This window comes from Lacerta agilis, chromosome 1, assembly GCF_009819535.1.
Source record: "Lacerta agilis isolate rLacAgi1 chromosome 1, rLacAgi1.pri, whole genome shotgun sequence".
Lineage (NCBI taxonomy): Eukaryota > Metazoa > Chordata > Lepidosauria > Squamata > Lacertidae > Lacerta > Lacerta agilis.
Window position 1 is genome coordinate 127,636,897 of NC_046312.1, and position 13,258 is coordinate 127,650,154.

At 40.7% G+C, this 13,258-nt stretch overlaps 1 protein-coding gene across 4 annotated transcripts in view; it reads right to left on the bottom strand.

Annotated features, from left to right (window-relative positions):
- Positions 1-962: 962 nt before the first annotated feature.
- Positions 963-13,258, bottom strand: part of MYL1 (myosin light chain 1) — a 31,229-nt gene continuing 18,933 nt past the window's right edge. For all 4 annotated transcript variants that reach the window (XM_033170810.1, XM_033170835.1, XM_033170818.1 and 1 more), the window contains 5 exons: positions 9,504-9,647; positions 8,001-8,174; positions 5,805-5,882; positions 2,017-2,072; positions 963-1,283 (listed from right to left, as the gene is read on the bottom strand). In XM_033170810.1, the coding sequence (XP_033026701.1) occupies positions 2,044-2,072; positions 5,805-5,882; positions 8,001-8,174; positions 9,504-9,647 (425 nt within the window). In that variant the 3' untranslated portion in view covers positions 963-1,283; positions 2,017-2,043. The remainder of the gene's footprint in view (positions 1,284-2,016; positions 2,073-5,804; positions 5,883-8,000; positions 8,175-9,503; positions 9,648-13,258) is intronic.

Here is a 13,258-nt window from a genome sequence, read left to right on the forward strand (position 1 = left end):
AAGAGTAAACCAAGGTCTTAACTGTGTACTACAAATGAAATGAACCTTGTTTTATCATAGCCGACCATACAAATTAACACAAGTGGCTGTGATTGTTGTACTCCATCTAGGTGGCCCAGTAATTTTTTACTCACATTTGAAATGCAGTTAAAATGAAAATATTTGTTGTTGGGTCTCACTTTTTTATTTTATTTTTGTAAAATTCTGATTTGAATCACAGATCTCCCATGCCCAAGCTGATGATAAGTTAGGCTCTGGGTTTGATTCAAACCGGAAGTTCTACTTTATGGTTCAGTCTTACGGAATTCCACTTTAGAAAATTCCAAATGAGCTACCGGTATTTTGCGTGGTGCAAGTTAGCTTTTAAATTCAATGTGGCAAATGCATTTTAGTGGCGCTCCTAAAATAGTTTATAAACACATTTTTTAAAGGTCACTATTTGTCAACATTTCTAAATTCAATGGAATTTGTTGCTTCTGACTTTTGCTACCTACTTTGGTAGGAAGAGACTTCGCCATTACCATATATGCTCTTTCCTTCCATTCCTTTGAGCCACAAGGAACTGGGGAGATGCTCAAGGGCACATGCCTATTGCAGAGATAATTTAATTACTTATTCATCAGCTGCCTGGCACCTGTCCCTTCAATTAATGAGTTGTAAAGAATGTACAGGCCAATTAAAGTAATTAATGGACATTCTGAAGTTTTCTTGGATAAGAATTGAATATGTTCCAATGAAAAATTTGAAACCATTGAAGAACTGTTCAAAAAATTCACTCTATCTCTCACCCCCAAGGAATTAAAACCGCTCTAGGATCTACATGAAATCAAATTGAACCTTAGATAATATCTTTTTTTGATAAAACTTTATTGTATGGAATACAACATATAGAGAAAATAAATTAAGACTTCAAATTTGTTTTAATGGGGATCTGAACAGATTAAAGAAAGATTTTCCAGCCATTCACTGACCACAGAGATTTATTATCAGATTCGTATTCCTCCGGCCAAGAACGTACACTGTTTTCATGGTGGACAATATGGAAAAAAAGATAATTGGGCTTTACAGCTGTGGCAATATAGTCCTTCTCATTTGCCTTGGCAAGTGCTTCTTCTGTGAAGTGTAAAAACTTTGAGATTCAATTGGTGTCTGAGGCTGATGGCTTTAAAAAAGGGGATGATTGGAAGGCATCTATTACAATCCTTTAAGGCTCTAGGATGGTGTTACTGGATGGAGCAATGGTTTCCTAGATTTGTAGATCTGAAGTGCCCACTGATCTTGTTCTGTCAAAAAGCAAAACAAATAACATTAGATTCTGTATTTTATTATAAGTCAGGAGGGGAAATGCCTATATTTACATTTTCAACCTGCAATAAATACTTTCTCTCTCAAATAACCCCGTGAGTTAGGTGGCAATAGTCCCATTTTACAGACATGAAAACTGAGATTGATAACAACTTGTTCTTGGTCAACCATAGCTGACTTGGTATCTTCTGGACCTATTGATGAGACCACATAAGCTCCTAAGTGTTTATGTCAGGTTATTTGGATACCAGAGTGAAATGTATAATATGATTAAAGCCCCAATGCTGCCGTTAGTTATTTTTGTGTGCCTATGAGCTATGTTTTAGATCTTAGAGAAAAGTCAGCATTAGACAGGAAGTGTGGACACAATCCAGCCCAAGTTAAGCTCTTCTAATGGACTTTAATGAGAGACAGAATTGCTCTAAGTGGGACTGAGACACCATTCACTTATTTATGTACTTGTTACAGTTGTGTCAAACCCTTGAAAGGATCACACATGAGGCTCTTGGGTGATTAAATGTCACGGGGTCCTTTTTGTATTATAAACCAATGCAGCTCTTTTCAAATTGTCACCCACAGAAATTCAGCTGATACTGGTAGGGATGCCACCGACAGTAGCTCAGTGCTACTGCTGGCTACATGCAGATAATAAAAGTCACCCACAAATAGAAGTGTGAAAGAAACCAGAGCATGTGTACAGAAGGAACTTACCAAACTACGTGTCTTTGAGAAATCTGTTTAGACAGACATGATGTGCTTCACAAATGCTGCGGAATAAAACATAATCAATATGTCATGGAAGCAGGGAACTTAAAACAAGACATTGCAGTATGGAGTGCTCTTGCTCCATCCCAATCCACCTCCCTCTCGGTTTTCTTTTTCCCTTCCCCAAGAGCCAGTCAGCCTTCCATACCCACAGAGTGTGCTTGGTCCACATTGGACTATTAGGACTAGGATCCCACCCAAGGTGTGGGTTTTTAGTTTTTAGTTTTTGGTACTTCTGCAAACTTTGGGGTTCTCCCTCAACCCACTGCTACTTCCTTCTCATGCAAGGCTGGCATCATTTTAGCTCCATAAGAACAAGCACTCAATAGAACTGTGTCCACTGTTAGTACATATAATAATAAAACAAACATTTCCAGGTGTGTCCAAAATTCTGTACTGAGAGCATATTTCAGCGGAACTGACGAGCCAGTAGTAGAATTACAACATGAGCTGAACCCCGTGGGTGGTATTTAACTAAGTTTTACTCAGAGTAGACCCATTTAAATTAATGAACATGACTAAGTTTGTTGTTGTTTAGTCGTTTAGTCATGTCCGACTCTTCGTGACCCCATGGACTAGAGCACGGCAGGCACTCCTGTTTTCCACTGCCTCCCGCAGTTTGGTCAGACTCATGTTGGTAGCTTTGAGAACACTGTCCAACCATCTTGTCCTCTGTCGTCCCCTTCTCCTTGTGCCCTCCATCTTTCCCAAGTTAGGTCCATTAATTTAAATGGACCTGCTCTGAGTAAAACTATGAGGTTGCCTTACCCAACATGTGCCCATTCAACCGCTTCGATTGGCAGAATTGGCACTAAGTGCCACGTAATACCCCTGTTCTACATTTGTAAGAACTCGATTGTTTAGTGTGGTAGTGCCTGTACTTTGAAATTACCTGCCTATTGAGAGCAAGCAGGTACCTACACTGTACTTTTTGGTGCCTGCTAAAAAATTCCTGTTTAGACAAGCCTAGGGACACGGGTGGCGCTGTGGGTTAAACCACAGAGCCTAGGGCTTGCCGATCAGAAGGTTGGTGGTTCAAATCCCCGTGGTGGGGTGAGCTTTCATTGCTTGGTCCCTGCTCCTGCCAACCTAGTGTTCGAATGCACGAAGTGCAAGTAGATAAATAGGTACCGCTCTGGTGGGGAGGTAAAAGGCGTTTCTGTGTGCTGCTCTGGTTTGCCAGAAGCAGCTTAGTCATGCTGACCACATGACCCGGAAGATGTATGCCGGCTCCCTCGGCTAGTAAAGCGAGATGAGTGCTGCAACCCCAGAGTCGTCCGCGACTGGACCTAATGGTCAGGGGTCCCTTTACCTTTACCCAGGTGCTTAGAAAGTTGAGATAAGGTTAATCTGTTTTAGTATTTTAGCTTTTGTATGTTTTAAGGTGCGGTTGTAAATTTTCATTGATTTTACTGTTTTATCTTTTTGTAAACTGCTTTGGGGCCTTTTACAATTGTGGTGTGTAAATTCATGAGAAAGATAATAAAAATAAATAAAACTTGACTATCACCTCATTTAATTAGTAGCGCCTGCCACCAGTCGACAAATGGCAGCACTGATAAATCCAAAGTGAGATGTGAATACTCTGATCTCCTGTCTTTCTTGAGATTACTTCTTATACACTCTTGAGCCCTGTTGCTTCAGTCCCAGCTACCTCACAAAGCAATCAGGTCGTCTTTGCAGTTCTTGTAGATAGAGCTGGATGGAGGACCGCATTTTGAGATTCCTGCATTGGAGGGGGGGTTGGGCTAGATGACCCTCAGGGTCCCTTCCAACACTTCTGTGATTCTATGAGGATCTGCTAATGGTTCAGAGTCCTTTTTTCATGCAGTTCCTGATCCCTTTCTATCAAAATCATTGCATTTTTTCAAGCTACAGTAATTGTCCTCCCTCCCTCCCTCCCTCCCTCCCCCTCTCTCTTCATTCCAGCTTCCACACTACCCCACCCTCTGGAAGCCACACATATGGCATTTCTCTCTGACCCCTGCCTGTTGCTTTTCAACTGAAGCCATGCAGGGATTTCTCCAGCTGCTCTTTGTTTATTTATATGTTGGACTTACCGTGACATACAAAATAAAACCTAATATTTAAACCGTTTTAAGCATTTAGTACAGCTGCTTCCTTCAAAAGTCAGCGTAAGCACAACAACAGCAGCAACAACCCCCAGTGGAGTCAGACCATAGTAAGAAGCCTGAGGAATGAAGCCTGCCTGATCTCACACAGGATTGAATTCTGCAGCCGTGGGACAACTGTTGAAAGTGCCCAGCAACCTAACCATCTTTGCAGGCTGGCATATTAACAGGGCCTGCAAGGTAGAGCTTTACATTAGAGCAGGTTGAGACAGGTACAGATGGACCCGTCTCCAAACCATTTCGGGCACTCTGAATTGGGCCCAGAAATGCACTGGCAACCAGTGCAACTGATGAAATATTAGTGAAATATGTTCCAAATGCCTGGTTTCCAAGTGACCGCATTTTGTACCAATCAAAGTTACCAGACCATCTTCAAAGGCACCTCTGCCATGAAGTGCATTATAGTAGTCTAGTCTAGATGTCACTAGCGCATGAATAACTGAGGCAAGCTCTGCTCTCCAAATAGGATCACAGCTGGCATACCAACCTAAACTGGCAAAAAGCACCCTTGGCCACTGCTGCCACCTGAGCACCCCCAATTTGCACTGAGTCCAGGGGCACACTCCCAAACTGCAAACATGGTCCTTTGAGGGGAGAACAGCTTCATCTAAGACCAGTGTAAGCCTCTGTCCAAAGTTATGGGTTTCCTTGCCCAATGGATTCAATTTCAGCCTGTTCATTCTCATCCAACCCTGTACAGCCTCCAGTCATTGGCTGAAAAGTTCAACAGCCTGTGGGGAGCTGAGGAGGAGCTGACCAAGTGTCATCTGCAGACTGATGACTCTTCAACCCAAACCTACATGAAATCATTGGGAGAAGTCATTGGGAAACGCTGAAAAGCTCAACATCTAATAAATTAATAGCTCAAAAGCACATGGCTGGTGTGGTAATGATAGGGAACCTTTCATTCCTTTCATGGAAAGACAGGTGTGCCAGTGCCAGGAGCATTGGATTTCAACCTACACAAAACAGCTGCTATTCATGCACCATTCTCAGTGCTGAAAGGGGGCGAGGGATGCCATACTTTTCATGTGGCCCCATAAACAATCTCCTTTCTTTTCCGTTGGATATGAGCCAACGCTTTGGACACTGGCCATCCCCTTTCCCTTGCAACAAGCTTGTCCGCATTGGGCTGCTGATAAGGCCACACTACAAATTCAAACCCATCATTTGGGAAGGGGACATGGCTCAGTGGTAGAGCATCCGCTTTGTTCAATCTCCAGCATCTCTTCAGAGCACAAACAGATGTGACATGAGAAATCCATGATCTGATATGCCAACTTAAAAAGGAAAGGCATCTGTGCTTCGGTGAGGAATGGATTACACTAGTGAAACAGTGTTGAGGAGAGGATATTTCCCCCTTTCCTCCTGCACGTTTTCCCCAGCTGAAATTCCCCCCAAAGCTACTGGGGAGGAAAACACAGGTACCACTGTTTTATATTGGGTCTCCAACAAAGCAAATAGCAGCTTGGGGTGTGCAATTTATTTGGGAAAACAGCATGGGTGAGGGAAGTGTTAAATTCTCCTTCCTCCAGCACCGCTGCCCTCTTCCATTTGACCGCACCCCATGGATGCTTTCCCCTACTGTATGGTGGAACTTACCCTCATAGTTGATGCAGCCGTTGGAGTCTTCCTGCCCTTTCATCAGTTCCTCTACTTCTTCTTCCTTCATCTTCTCACCTAAACCACAGAAGGTATTTATGGTGGCGATGATGTTATATACAGTCGTACCTTGGTTCTTGAACACCTTGGTACTCCTACGTTTTGGCTTCAGAATGCCAAAAACCAGTAAGTAAGTTTTTGAACGTTCGGTTTTTGAATGTTTTTTGGATGATGAACATCCGACACGGCTTCCGTTTGAGTGCAGGAAGCTCCTGCAGCCAATTGGGAGCTGTGCCTTGGTTTTCGAACATTTTTGGAAGTCAAACAGACTTCCGGAATGGATTATATTCAAGAACCAAGGTACAACTATACTGCTTATGTGCCAAAATGGCTTCTAAGCAGTTTACAGATGTAAATATAAGAAAAGCCCTGCTGGATCTGACCAAAGACACATCTAATTCAGCATCCTGTTCCTACAGAGGCCTATGGTGTGTTTCACTCCAAAGAAACCCCAAGTAGAAGCCAAAGTTTGTTCTTAGCTTACTGGCTCATGGTTTCTTTCAGAGAAACAAACTACGAGTGCTGATTCACATGTAACACACAGCTGGCCTCTGGTTTATTTCCTCCCTGGAACGGCAACAGCAGGAACAGGGTGGGGGAGAACTGAAGTGGAGACTTCTGAGCAGCTTGCACCAGCTTGTTCCAATTAAACCATATTTTAACAGTAGATGTACAAACTAGGACAGTGTATCTGTTCTGATAGCTCTTCAGTTCTGACACTAGTGATGTCATGGGACTTGCGGTGCTGTAGCAATCTATGTGGACTTTTAGCCAAGGGTGCCATGTGGTTATGCGGTCAAAATGCTGACATGCGGAACTCAGGGTGGATCACCTTTGTTTCCTGCTGCTGCTGAAGCAACTTTCTAGGTGCTCACAACAGACCCATGACTACGCAGGATAACAAAGGAGAGGTACCCTTGCAAAAGGGCATGTTGAATTATTCAACTTTCAACTTTCAAATATGATGGGTGCTAAAAAATTGTAACATGACTTGGGAATTTCAAAATATTTTTGGTTAAATTAATATAATTAAGTTTTGCTTGGTAAATTAAATGTGTGTAAAATTGCACAGATATCATTGCAAACAATTACCAAGTGCTTGTAGTTTATATTCTATCTATCTATCTATCTATCTATCTATCTATCTATCATTACCTGAGATTTTGAGAAGGTAAAATTAAAATTATCTGGTTTTCCGAAACTTCTTCATCAAATATAGACTTACCAAGCTAAATGTTGTCCAATCGCAAAATAATAGCAAATATAAATTCCTCAAACTCTAACACCTATTTTTAAGACCCTTCACTGAAGAAATTTGCAAAAATTAAGTTTCACCCCCCCAAAAAATCATAGGCTCTGTCCCTGCAGTTGTATGATTCTCAGTGCCTTTGCAATATATTTCTTTTTAGCCAACCAGGATTTAATGATGTTTTATTGATGTCTGTATGTATGTTGGTATTACTGCTCTCCATCCCAGGTGGGCTACATCATTAAAACATAATATAAAAACAACTTAAAACAAATTCCAACCTTAAAAATAAGGCAGGTCCAAAAACATACACCTCAGGTATCAACAGCCACAGTAAAGAGTTACTTTTAATTATACTTTTAGTTATTTTATTATAATCTTGAATGTTTTATACCACATTGTTATACTTCAGTGAAAGTGCGGATTATCAAAATTTAAATAAACAGGCCTTCGCTATTATAAATATCCATTTTATTACATTGGAAATAATAATTGGGCACTAATGCCAATATAGATTTAAAGTGGTTAAAAAGTTAATCTTCTGCCTGGACAGCTCCAGAAACATTTACCTTATTTTCCTATTTTTATTCCAACCTGTCTCTCAGAGGACTCCATTGCTTGCTTTAAGGGGGTGGAAAGACTTGGGATCCCTTACAGAGAATTCTCGGTGCTCTGACCAAAATTCCAGTTCCCAGATTTAATTGAAGAAAGCCAAATAAAAGTAACTTTTATAAAAAACAAAACATATCTATAGTACAGTTAACACAGGGTCAGGGGTTCAAGCCCCATGTTGGGCAAAATATTCCTGTATTGCACGGGCTTGGACCAGATGGCCTTTGTGTTTCCTTCCAACCCTATAATTCTATGAGGACTTTTTGAAGCCTTACCCAGAGTGGCCAATACGTGACGGAGTTCAGCACCCATGACGGTCCCATTGCCCTCTTTGTCAAAGACACGCAGACCTTCAACGAAGTCTTCAAAGGTACCCTGCTCCTTGTTATTAGCTGCTGCTTGCATCATGGGCAGGAACTCTTCAAACCCAATTTTCTTAGCATTCATCTCTACAATAAAACAACATTATCAGCAATGTTCTCAGATATATTTGTGATGCTTTAGGAAGTTCTCCTGAAGTGCTATCCTGTGATTTACACCTGTCTCTTAACCAAAACTATGCTTCCTTTAGAGATTAAATTTCTTCCTTCACAATATGGTACTACTGCCAAAGCTTTCAGGTAGTCATAAAACAATGAAGTCTTTGCCTATTGTTGTACTTATTATCAGGTGATGCTACACACACATAAAGGAAGAAAATCTGTATTCAATGGATGGGGACGGTTTTTACAGGAATCATAATTTAATGGTTGTCCAGCTCCATTTCTAAGGAAACACAAGCACACAGTGGTTGCACTGCTTGTGAAAAAGGATCTGTAATTTAATTTGAACACACTATTTATTTCATGCATTATGTATCTATTAATTATAGTTTCGTCCCACTCATCAGATCCCACAACACCTTACGATAATAAGATGGTACCTGCCCTCAGGCTTAGCCATCTAAAAACCACCCTGCATGGAAACCAAGATTTGTAGGAGTGCAAATAGGGCTTTGTATTTTTAGTAAGCTGGTTTGCTAGCTTTTGCACCAGCAGTTTTTTGTATTTTGGGTTTGTGGCGTTTCTAGTGTTCTGTACTATGGCTTTTCGTACAGCATCTTCACACTGGTAAAGCTTGCTAACAGCTTTCAAGGAAAAGGAAAAAAAGGGGCTGTGATTTAGATATTGTTATGAGTTGTGGGGTGAGGAGTGCCAGACCCATGGGGGCAACCAAGAGGGGATGGGGGAAGCTGCCCCCCCATAAATAAATAAAAAGCAATAAAAATACTTAACTGAGGTTCTGTCTCCCCTAACAAAAGCCTGCCCCCAACAAAAATCCTCTAATCCTTGGATTCAGCAAGTGTTAAAAGCTAATCAAGCCTTCTGATTCCTAGAAATAGCTAAACTAACCACTGGTGAGGTGATGGTCGCTTAAGGGGCTCAGTACAGACGGCAGTTTCAAGTCAGTTTATATACGGTAGGTCCCACCAGGCACTAGTCAGATCTTGAACTATTTAATTTCATGAAGTAGCTGTATCATATGTCTTCAGTTATGCCCTTGGCACATGCTTGATTCTTTCTCACCGAAGACATCAGGAATTTAATTTGGGTGGGTAGCTGGAATAAAACTGTTGAGCTGAAAAAATTTACTTTGTACATTCACACATTCTACAAACCGAAGGCTTGTATAAGAGGAAAGCACACTCCATCTTCACTAGAACTAAGGTAGTGGGAAAGGAGAATTTGACTGAACGATAAGAGGACATAATAGAGACCCTTTCATCTCAGAGTCATTACCCTCATTGCTGGGGTTTCCCATGATCTTCTTGACCTCAGCATTAGTGGGGTTCTGCCCCAAAGCACGAATGACATCTGCAACCTGGCTTAGGGTGATCTTGCTTTCACCAGTCCTGTCGAAAAGGAGGAAGGCCTCCTTAAAGTCTGCAAGAGGAAAATGTCAGTGTCACCGTAGCCAAACAACTTGACCATACACTAGTTTGTATCAACTATGGTATAAATATTACTAGGGTCACTTTCTCTGCAAGCAAAATTCCAGTGGTGTGACATTTGCATAATTTTACTGGTAGTTCCAAATTTATTTTTACACACACACACACCATTTTTTTTGCCTCTAACAGCCATTACAAGCTGAGATTCACCCCCCTCCCTTGTTCCTTTTTTTTTTTAAAGTGTGGTTTCATGGAAGCAGTGAGACCCTATGATTCACAACCCTGCCCCCAATAAATATTGACTGTTTACCATATCTTATGATGGCTAATAGAGCCCTGATAAGGTTGATACATTTTTAAAATCCTCCATGCCACATTGCCATAGGCTCATGGAGGAGGAGGAAAGATATGAACTGGGGCATCGTGCTCTGACACCTGATCTGATTTCACCCCACTTTCCAGAGAGAGAAATTGCATGAGTGGAGTCTCCACAGAAGGAAGCACTGGTGTGGATGTCTCACCCTTTTTTGTTTCCTATTTTGTTTCACCCTTTTTTGGTTACTCTCCTCTGCAGCTGAAGCAACGGGGCTCTTCCACATGTAGGAGCTTTCATCGTAACTGTCTGTATGCATATAGATGTTGTATATGTGTATAGTTTTAATTCTATCCATGTCTAATTGTCTTTCCCATGTTTCTAGTGGTTCTTATTTTTATCTGTAAGAGGACTTGAGTCCCGTCACAAGAAAAAGGTGGGGTATAAATCAAGACGTCGCCATCACTGTTATCGCCATCATATAAAGCAAGGTAGAACCTTGAAATTATGGTTACAGGGGGCCATTCCAGACAGCCAAAGAGTTGAGCAAATGGAAAAAGGATCTGACACAACTGGCAGCTGAAAACAGCAAGCATTGTGTAAAAGTACTTTGAGAGGCACAGAAGCGAAGCTGTATGAATAATGTGGGAAAGCAAGTAGTTCCTACAGAACGGCAAGACAGCATGAATAGGTGTGTCTTTGGAGGGGTTTAAAGTTTTCGCCTTCTACACTGCATTTGTAAGGCTGTTAAATACCCAGAGTGTCACAGAGCAGTTGCCACAGAGCAGTTTTGAAATTTCTTCTAGACCAATTTGCAGTTTGTTCTGAAGCCACATAACGCCTCGCACAGCGTAAATTTCTGCTTTATATAGAACTCTGCTCCTTCTGTCTTTCGGTCGACGCACACTCAGTAATTTTCCCCATGGCATAATTTTCCCCATGGCAAATTATGCAGCCTCCATTCATTTTCTCCTGGGTGCTTGTGAAGCTGGACTATTTTGGTGCTCCCTCTTGCCCTCCTTATACTGCCTCAAGAAGTTTCCTAGCCCTCTCCTAAATTGCTGAGGCAGGACGTGCGGTTGCTAGTATGTAACCCAATATATCTGATATTAATCCCCTCACTGTCTGATGCGTCGAGACCTGCAAGGCACTTCGATTCCTAGCCCTCTCCCATTACAGCTCATAAAGTTCTGGCCTTTTAGAATTGAAGAGAAGAGACTGCTACATGCTCCCAGGCTCACATTTGATATTTCCTCAGTGGCTACAAACAACAGAACTTCACTCATTTACACCAATGGAAGATCTCATCACCAACTCCTCGCCATTTTAATTCTTTTTTTAAAAGACTACCCACTTTTCGGGGACGTAAAATGCAAATTCCTCACTTTCAGCTGCTGCAGACAGCAGACAGTTTTCCATGTATACTGGTGGGAAACAGGTTACAGTGCAAATCCGAACAATATTGGCTCAGCTTTTAAGTCTGGTTTAACATTTTTAACGGTAATAATAGGCTCTGTAGAGTATGCTTCAAGCATGTTCTTCTGTCCCTCAGATTGTTTTTGCTCTGTATTTTGGACCAGTGTATTTGCAGCCCAAGAACAGATGGGCATTGCTGAAACAATTGGAAGGCCAGAGATGTTTCCTTTCTTTATAGGCATGCATTGTGACTGAAATTCTTTCCTCTCCACTCCATGCAAGATCTCAATAGGTTTAAAATTACGTTTTTGCAGTAGGCAGAATGTGAACCTAAGTCCACAGGTGTATGGGGGTGCTTAGAGACACAGCTGGGATTCTGATTTTACCCCCTTTCATGTTGGGCAGTGCAATGATTTATTTATTAAAAATTCTATTTTAGGGTTCTTCCACATCTTCTTTAATTGGCTAGGTGTTTGTCAACTTTTTAATAAGCCCCAAAAATGGTATTAACTGGGGGCAACTTTTCTTTTATAGCAGTTTAATATGACTAAAGAAAGTGTTTCAACTGTTAAAAGTGTTATTACTAAATGTTGGCCAGCTCTTTTGTTTTGAAATACTTTGGTTTTGACTGATTTAAATTTAATCTAGAAAATTAATTTATGGTCACCTTAACAAGCAACTCCAAGAATACCCTTTAATCTGGAGTGTATTGCTTGTGAAAGCTGTTAATGCAGAATATGAAGCTGGAGAGAGAGCTTTTTAAATCAAATGTACATTCTAGGCAATGTGAGTTTTTCATTCAATTTATAGGTGTAATAAATGTAAAAAATAATAGGTACTCACTACAGCAAGGGCATATCAAATCAAGTCAATGAAATCCTGCTATTTGATGGTTTCATTTAGAATCCCCATGTTACAGTGAACATCCAGATTTTGCTGAATGTTGCCATTTAAATGTGAATGTTGGCAACCCAGAGGAATTTTGTGAATGACTGAAAACAGATATATATCCCCCACCCCACCAAGCTCTTTGTAGATATACCATTGAATGCTGACATTCACCATATCTGGGGCATTCTGCATCATACAGGTGAAACTCGAAAAATTTGAATATCGTGGAAAAGTCCATTTATGTAAGCAATTGTTTTCATTAGCTACTGGAGTTTAATATATGAGATAGACTCATGACATGCAAAGTGAGATATGCCAAGCCTTTGCTTGTTATAATTGTGATGATTGTGGCGTGCAGCTGATGAACACCCCAAAGTTGACATTGTTAATTTGGGGTTCTCATCAGCTGTACACCATAATCATCACAATTATAACAAATAAAGGCTTGACATATCTCGCTTTGCATGTCATGAGTCTATCTCATATATTAGTTTCACCTTTTAAGTTGAATTACTGAAAGAAATGAACCTTTCCACAATATTCTAATTTTTCGAGTTTCACCTGTATACTCATATCTTAAATCACATAATGCAAGCCATTTATTTGACAAATAAAATCCAAAGCGTTGTAGTATATTGATCCCCTATGAGTGGTAGCATATCAACATGCCATTCAACTGCTGTGACATTGCATTAAAATGGATCATAGGCAATAAGCCTTATAATACTACTACTATACAGAATCCTAGCCTCATTTACTCGGTGGAGTAACCACCATTGAATTCAACAGGATTTACTTCTGAGTAGACAAGGTTAGGGCTGTGATGTTAGTGATAAAGGTGTCTTGCTTTTAATTGAACAATAAAAGACTTACATAAATTGGGATCAAATAAAACTATCTTTACAGAAGTAATATTTTAGGCTATTTAATTAATAAAGTTGGGGTATTTGTTTCTTTTGTCTAACAAAGACACACAGATTGGT